This window comes from Clarias gariepinus, chromosome 20 (assembly GCF_024256425.1).
Source record: "Clarias gariepinus isolate MV-2021 ecotype Netherlands chromosome 20, CGAR_prim_01v2, whole genome shotgun sequence".
Classification (NCBI taxonomy): Eukaryota; Metazoa; Chordata; class Actinopteri; order Siluriformes; family Clariidae; genus Clarias; species Clarias gariepinus.
The window spans coordinates 5,551,157-5,559,662 of NC_071119.1; the positions used below are offsets into that span (position 1 = coordinate 5,551,157).

The window sequence follows — 8,506 nt, forward strand, 5'->3', positions numbered from 1 at the left end:
TGGTGCCAACACCTAGTCCTAAGTAATATTAAGCTTGCTCTGCACCCAAGCTTTAAGGTCATGCTTACCTCACTGCTTGGCTTTAGGGACAACATGCTGGCACTTCCTTATTGCTATTGCTGTGAGGACCTTGTGCTGGCACCAAGCATTCCCCATGTGGCTATATGATATATGAAAACAGCTTCAGGCTACAGTACCACTAGCGGTGTTAGCTTCTGCTGAGTACTGGACCATGAGCATTTAGTTTCAGTGAGAAAAAAGCCAAGCCCAGGAGAGAGTACAGAGCTCAGTCATGGTGGCCTGGCTACCTCAATTCAGTGTTCAAAACAATGATCAGTTGAATAAAATATTTTTTAAACTAAGGACAGTTTTATATGTTTTTACACCACAATACCAAGACAATTTCTTTTGTATGTAAAAACTGACATGACAGTAAACCATAATCAATCTGTTCAGCTCAATCACATTTAATATATATATATATATATATATATATATATATATATATATATATACAGTGGTGTGAAAAACTATTTGCCCCTTCCTGATTTCTTATTCTTTTGCATGTTTGTCACACTTAAATGTTTCTGCTCATCAAAAACCGTTAACTATTAGTCAAAGATAACATAATTGAACACAAAATGCAGTTTTTAAATGAAGGTTTACGGTATTAAGGGAGAAAAAAAAACTCTAAATCTATATGGCCCTGTGTGAAAAAGTGATTGCCCCCCTTGTTAAAAAATAACTTAACTGTGGTTTATTACACCTGAGTTCAATTTCTGTAGTCACCCCAGGCCTGATTACTGCCACACCTGTTTCAATTAAGAAATCACTTAAATAATAGCTACCTGACACAGAGAAGTAGACCAAAAGCACCTCAAAAGCTAGACATCATGCTAAGATCCAAAGAAATTCAGGAACAAATGAGAACAAAAGTAATTGAGATCTATCAGTCTGGTAAAGGTTATAAAGCCATTTCTAAAGCTTTGGGACTCCAGCGAACCACAGTGAGAGCCATTATCCACAAATGGCAAAAACATGGAACAGTGGTGAACCTTCCCAGGAGTGGCCGGCCGACCAAAATTACCCCAAGAGCGCAGAGACGACTCATCCGAGAGGCCACAAAAGACCCCAGGACAACATCTAAAGAACTGCAGGCCTCACTTGCCTCAATTAAGGTCGGTGTTCACGACTCCACCATAAGAAAGAGACTGGGCAAAAATGGCCTGCATGGCAGATTTCCAAGGTGCAAACCACTTTTAAGCAAAAAGAACATTGAGGCTCGTCTCAATTTTGCTAAAAAACATCTCAATGATTGCCAAGACTTTGGGGAAAATATCTTGTGGACCGACGAGACAAAAGTTGAATTTTTTGGAAGGTGCGTGTCCCGTTACATCTGGCATAAAAGTAACACAGCATTTCAGAAAAAGAACATCATACCAACAGTAAAATATGGTGGTGGTAGTGTGATGGTCTGGGGTTGTTTTGCTTCTTCAGGACCTGGAAGGCTTGCTGTGATAGATGGAACCATGAATTCTACTGTCTACCAAAAAATCCTGAAGGAGAATATCCGGCCATCTGTTCGTCAACTCAAGCTGAAGCGATCTTGGGTGCAAGAGGACAATGACCCAAAACACACAAGCAAATCCACCTCTGAATGGCTGAAGAAAAACAAAATAAAGACTTTGGAGTGGCCTAGTCAATGTCCTGACCTGAATCCTATTGAGATGTTGTGGCATGACCTTAAAAAGGCGGTTCATGCTAGAAAACTCTCAAATAAAGCTGAATTACAACAATTCTGCAAAGATGAGTGGGCCAAAATTCCTCCAGAGCGCTGTAAAAGACTCGTTGCAAGTTATCGCAAACGCTTGATTGCAGTTATTGCTGCTAAGGGTGGCCCAACCAGTTATTAGGTTCAGGGGGCAATTACTTTTTCACACAGGGCCATGTGGGTTTGGATTTTTTTTCTCCCTAAATAATGAAAACTATCATTTAAAAACTGCATTTTGTGTTTACTTGTGTTATCTTTGACTAATAGTTAAATGTGTTTGATGATCAGAAACATTTTGTGTGACAAACATGTAAAAGAATAAGAAATCAGGAAGGGGCAAATAGTTTTTCCCACCACTGTATATACATTTAGTGACCCCCTAACAATCATGCAACAGCATGTATGTGTGAGAATGAGAGAAAGAAAAAGAGAGAGAGAGAGTTAACAGATAATGTATCAAATAATACTAGCATTAACATTATTAACACATGTTTAAGGCTCACTGCTGTATATACAGTACCAGTTAGTCAAAGCAATAGCAGAAGTAATCATTTAGTTTATTGCCATGACCATGCACCTCTACAGCACTACAGAAAATGGTAAATTCACACACGATAGTTAAACTGTAGCATAACAGAATTTATTGACTGCACTCATTTTAAAATTGCTCAGAACTGAAATTGCCACATTGCTTTGTATACAAGTCTCCATCAGTCAACTTGTGTGTGTGTGTGTGTGTGCACGCGTCTTTATGTCTCTGTGTTTCTTTCAGTTTAACAATAAATAAAGCAATTTGGTATACTTTTACAGAAGCCTTTTAGTAATGGATAGTCGCCTTTTACACAAATTAATTTAAGTAGATCAGTACATATACACATATTTCTGAATGAGATTGTATTTTACCTGACGTCTCAAAATGTTTAAATCTTCTGGGTCTCTTGTTTGCCTGGGTCAGATTGTACTGATTCACACAAACATTCTCATATGAGTGATCACTGTCACTGAAATCAGATCTGTTGTCTTCTATCACTTCTGCATTCGCATAAACATCCTCAATCATCTCCATTATTTTATCAGTCTGTATCAAGAAACTTCAGTAATTAAGTGTCCAAAGCTACACTCAGAGTGGGTGTCTAAAGTCGCACTGCACAAATGACTGGATGTGTTGCTGCTATATTAAGAGCTTATTTCCTCTTTATTTATTTTACACGCATCAAGCCATAAGTGCGAAACTGACACAGGAGTGACTTAATCCGATAACTACATGGTCATGTGACTACCAGGCACACCCTGAGAACATTTTATTAGTATATGAAGGATTATTTTTAAAAGATTTCACTGATCTGCAGTAAATACTGAGTCCTGAAGTGAAGCAGCTCCATCACACACCTGCCTGCTACATCATCAGAAAGCTTAAAGTGGTTCATTAATATTATTGTCTTCACAGAAGTAATAAACATGTATAGATACAGTTTGTCAAAACATTGAAAAACAAATCATGCTGCTATTCAAACAGTATAGTCTCGGTTGAACAAGATGATGATGAAATCATACAATTTATTTAAACACTGTTGAATCCTTGAATGTTTTAATATACTGAATTTCTATATGTTTAGAGACTTAATCATTTCTATAACTGCAGATCTGACAGTAGTTCAAACTGAAAAGCATTATTATAATAATGTATATCTCATAGTGAAGTTTGGTGTTCTGGTGTTTTCACACCTCGACCACAGGATGTTACTGCAAAAAAAAAAAAGGAAATAAAGCTGCATCCACCAAAGCGAGACAGAGGGCTGCTCCAAAGTAATCAGGAGCAATGAGCTACACCTGACCTACTTAAAGCTGGGAGACAGTGTGTAATTATAGTGTTAACTCACACTATACATTTTAAGCGCCCTTCCTGTATAGCCTGGAGCTGCAAACTTGCTACTTACCTTGTATGCTCAAGCAACCAGGAAAAATCTGAGTGCTTACACTGTATGTTAGAATGGCACCCATTGCAAAAACATTTGTTCTGTTGTTTTGCAATGAGAATTGTAGTTGTGTGTTCATTAAAAAGGATTCATGCAAACTTTTGAAAAATCAGAGCATGGATCCGCTTATGCTGCAAGACAGCAACCAAAATTTCTGACATGCTGGAGCCAGACTGCTGGTCATTCAGGTGATAAATTAGGTGCTGGGACCCTGTTCACATGGCTTGTCAAATGACCTGACGCCTTCAATAGATCTTTGTGCCCATGAGCAGCAGCATGTCAGTTTCCTTTCTCTCTCTCTCTCTCTCTCTCTCTTAGTGTGACATGTTTTTTCACAGCTACCTCATTCTCTTTAGCCTGCGCTCTTCTCTTCGCATGGTATGTCAGTGTCTGGTTTGCAATTCTTTTTGAAGTGTTGAAAAAACATAATACATTTTGAATAAGGAATAAAACATTCAGTGGCATGTTATTACAGTTGTGTGCAAAATGTCATTTTTTGTGATTTTATACATTTATTGGTTATTGCTATCTTGATGATTTTTTTTCTGAATTGTGCACCCATGCTAAAAACTGAAACACAACCTCTGAAACACTTAACTTTTATACTAAAACACGTCCCGGGTTACTTTGCTGTAACCCTGTTTCCTGAAAAGGCGGGAACGAGATGCCGCATGAAAACGCTATGAGAACATCTTTTCATGTTGCCGGTTGTGAAGCATGTGTGTATCAAACACGCCAAATTTTGGCTTATAAAACCTCAGACAGGTGACGTCATCTGATGAAACGCACCTGCAGGTTATAAATAGAAGTAAACCAAAAACATTCCTCAGATAGATTTTGTCTGAAGGGACGTCCGGTCACGTGGGCAGTGCGGAATTGGAGCGCAGCATCCCGCTCCCGCCTTTTCAGGAAACAGGGTTACAGTAAAGTAACCCAAGACGTTTCCCTTCAAAGGCTACACTTGATGCTGCAAGAAAACGCCATGGAAATGAGAATACCAACGCCACCGCACTGCAAGTGTCTGGACCCCCAGGTTGTGTAGCGTGTGCGCACAAAGACCGAGGAGGTCTCAGAACTATCTCAGGCAAGCTAACTCGAGGACCCATGAGCCTGGAGTAGCATGAACATCCAGGCTATAAAATCTAACAAATGTGTACAAAGAGGACCAACCTGATACGTCGCACACTTGCTGCAGGAGAACACCTCTCGCCAGAGCAATAGATGAGGCAATCCCTCTGGTTGAATGAGCCCTAATTCCTAGAGGCGAAGTGAGCCCCTATAGCATATAAAGAGCTGCGCTGACTTACGCCACTGGCCGGTGCGGTGGACATAAATCTGAAGAGCATTTACTGGACACAGTAAGTGAAGTCTCTCCTGCTCCGAAGCTGTAAAAGGCGGAGGACAGAAGGCTTCAAGAACAACAGGGTGCATGGTGGAGAATGGAACTTTTGGAAGATAGTGGTGAGGATGCAGAATGGCCCTGACTAGCCCAGGGGCAAAGTCAAAGGCAAAGGTGGCCTCAACCGTTTACCTCCATGAATGAAATAGGCAACTAAAGAGTGCTTTCCCACCGTTACCCCATCAGTCAGAACGTAGCAGGCTGAAATAGTGGCTACGTATGTCCTGAGAGTACTACGGCACAAGCCCGAGGACAACTTTTCCTGCAGGAACTCCAGCACTGAAACAAATCGGCAGTGGACTGAGTCTACCTGCTTCATCATGCACCAACTTTCAAATACATTCCATTTGAGGGCGTAGGCTTCATTAGTGGAGGGAGCCCTAGCATTTAAAATAGTGTCAATAACACTGGCTGAAAGACCAGCTTGACTTAGTTGGTCCTGTTCAGGTCCCAAAAGTGAAGGTTCCAAAGCTTGGGCCGGGGATGAAATATTGTCCCCTGAGCCTGAAAAAGAAGATCCCTCCTCACTCGAATCACCATGGTGAGCTGTCGAGGAGAGATACTGGATCCGAGAACCACACTCTGGTCGGCCAACAGGGCGCTATCAATAAGAGGCGCAAACGCTGTTGACGGACCCTCGGCAAGTCTCCCGGGAGCAGACCTATCAAGAAAAATGCATAAAGGCGTAACATGGGCCAGATCTGGGCCAAGGCGTCCAGACCCAGGGGAGCTGGAAGAGTCAAAGAGTAGTAAAGGGGACATTTCCTGTTCTTGTGAGGAAAAGAGGTCCACCTCTGCTACATGAAATCTCTCCCAGATTGACTGACTACTTCGGGGTGGGGTTTCCATTCCCCGTGTGTCAGAGCTTGCCTGGACAGTACAACTGCTTTCACATTCATATGCCCTGGAATGTAAATCGCCCTGAGGGACAGGAACCTAGTGCGCTAGCTTATTTAGCGGTGCGAGCGCAGTCCGCCCTGGCGACTAATATATGAGGCTTCCGTAGTGTTGTCCCCTCGCACTAGGACATGGTAGCCTCTCAACTGCTGGAGGAAGTGCTTTAGGGCCCGAAATAGAGCCAGCATTTCGAGGCAATTGATGTGCTGCGCGAGAAGATGGCCTCTCCAGCTCCCTTGGGTTGGACTGTCATCTAAGACCGCACCCCAGCCCGTGAGGAAAGCGTCTGTTATTAGCATCTGTGACGACAAGACGACTTTAAAGTGGGACCCAGAGTCAGAAACTGGGGTCTGAACCACATAGGAAGGGGACGAAGCCCCTGGCGCGTAACCCTTATTGGGGATTAGCCCTCGAGTGAAATCCACTGTTTCTTAGCCACAACTGAAATGCTCTCATGTGCAGAAGGCCCAAAGGTGTTACCGTGGATAAAGCTGCCATGAGAGCTAAGATCTCTGAAAGTGATGAACAGTCACTTTCTGGTCTAGCTTGATTTCCTTGAGGGTGTTGAGAATGGATTCGACACAAGCGGGAGACAGCTGTGCCTGCTTACGATCAAATCCCATGTGACACCCCAAATATGTTGTCCTCTAAAACAGGAAAGCATGCTTTTTGTGGCATTGGGTCTCAATCCTAAGAAACAATGGTGAGCTAGGATGACATCCTGATGTCGAAACGCTAGCTACTGAGACTGGGACAGCCAGTCATCTATATTATTTAAATACGGATGCCCTCGAGTCGTAAGAGCCAGAACTGCATCCATGCATTCTGTGTATGTGCGGGTGAGAGAGCTAGACCAAATGGAAGGACCCGATACTGGTAAGCTCCGCCTCCGAAAGCGAACCTCAGGAACTTCCTGTGTTGTGGCAATATTTCTATGTGAAAGTATGCGTCCTTCAGATCAATTGTCACAAATCAATCGCTTGGTAGGATTTTAGAACAATCACTTTGACAGTCAACATTTTGAAGCTGTATTTATTTAGTTTAAGATAGCAAAAATAAAAAAATTGGGAACCAAGCGATACCGACTGTAGTAACCTGACTCTCTGTCTGGTAGGGAAACATGTTCTATGTTCTATGGGCTTAGTCACCTCCACGGTCCTGGCACATAAGCTTCAGGACTTCTTCTCCGAAAAGAAGACAGTGCGGCGGTCACAGCCGGCTAGTGAGGGGCGGCAAGCCGTACCCCAGTCCTTACGAGGGGGTGCCCGGCTGCTGACGCTTTCCTTCTGCTCCTCCCATCTGGCAAAAATCAGATTTGGTTGAGACTAGGTGGCCAACAGACTCGACTCTTGAGCACGGCGTGGGAGAAATTTCCAGCAAACCTGTTCATAAAGCCTAGCTTCCCGAAACCTAGTGGCGACGGAATTAACAGTGCTGCCGAACAGGTCGGAAGGTAAGACTGGGGCATCAAGGAGGAATGTTCGATCCTTATCCTTGATGCCTGTCAAGTTTAACCACAGGTTCCTCTCCTCATGCTCAAATCCTTTAGCAGATCAACCTGATATGCCTGCAAAACCGCCATGGTGTGCAAAGAAGCGCGGGCCTGACCTGCTGCTTGGAAAGCCTTTCCTACCAGGGTAGAAGAAGTTCTACATGGCTTGGAGGAAAAGTTCTAAACAGGCAGATCCATAGGCAGCCATGCCTTGAAGTTCTAAATGGGTGGATCCATCCTGGAGCACCGCCATGGAGGTAATCAGGAGGAAAACGCAAAATATCTGGCAGCATGCTTAATTAAACCACTAAGAATTGAAACGTAGTGTGCAAACGTGCCTGGGAAGCCACAGAGTTTTTGAGAGACTGGGAAAGGTACGGACACAAGTGTTGGCACATACTGGTCTCTGTACTCATCAGAGAGTTACAGGATAACTGTGCAGCTGGCATGGGAACATTGGAGGCCAATCCTAGATGGGGGTACTGTAAAACCATGGGTCTCATAAGGGGCAGATATGGGAGGGGCCTCAGGAGTTTTAAACAGACAGGTATGCAGGGTGTCATGCTGCGGAGTTCTGAAGAATCTCTCAAGGGAAAAGTTGTGGAAAGAAAGGAGAGTTCTGAAAGTTTTGTTGAAAAGAAAAGAGAAAAATTATGTCAAAAAAAGAAAATTTTAAAAGAGAAGTTACAATCACAAGAAGAGGAATAATCCTGTCTTGAAGAGTCTGATTCGATCCTTCTAGAGCCAAGCAGAAGGTGCTTAAATCACAACGGCTGTCATGAATGTGTTGGCTGTGTGTAAACATTGAGGCATATATGCAGAGGAGAGTCCATGAAGAGTCATCCCATTCAAAACAATAGGCGGTCAAATGACCTCTGAAAGAGTAGGGCAGGAGGCATGGCTCAAGGTGCAATGCCTTAAATAGGGAGAGGACACCCACCACTTTGTGACTGCCTGTACCCAGAAATAAG

At 43.1% G+C, this 8,506-nt stretch overlaps 1 protein-coding gene across 1 annotated transcript in view; it reads right to left on the reverse strand.

Moving 5' to 3' along the window:
* Window positions 1-2,831, reverse strand: part of LOC128508231 (C-type lectin domain family 4 member M-like) — a 302,540-nt gene extending 299,709 nt beyond the window's left edge. Inside the window, exon 1 of the mRNA XM_053479455.1 lies at window positions 2,675-2,831. Coding sequence (XP_053335430.1) covers window positions 2,675-2,831 — 157 coding nt within the window. The remainder of the gene's footprint in view (window positions 1-2,674) is intronic.
* Window positions 2,832-8,506: the final 5,675 nt, after the last annotated feature.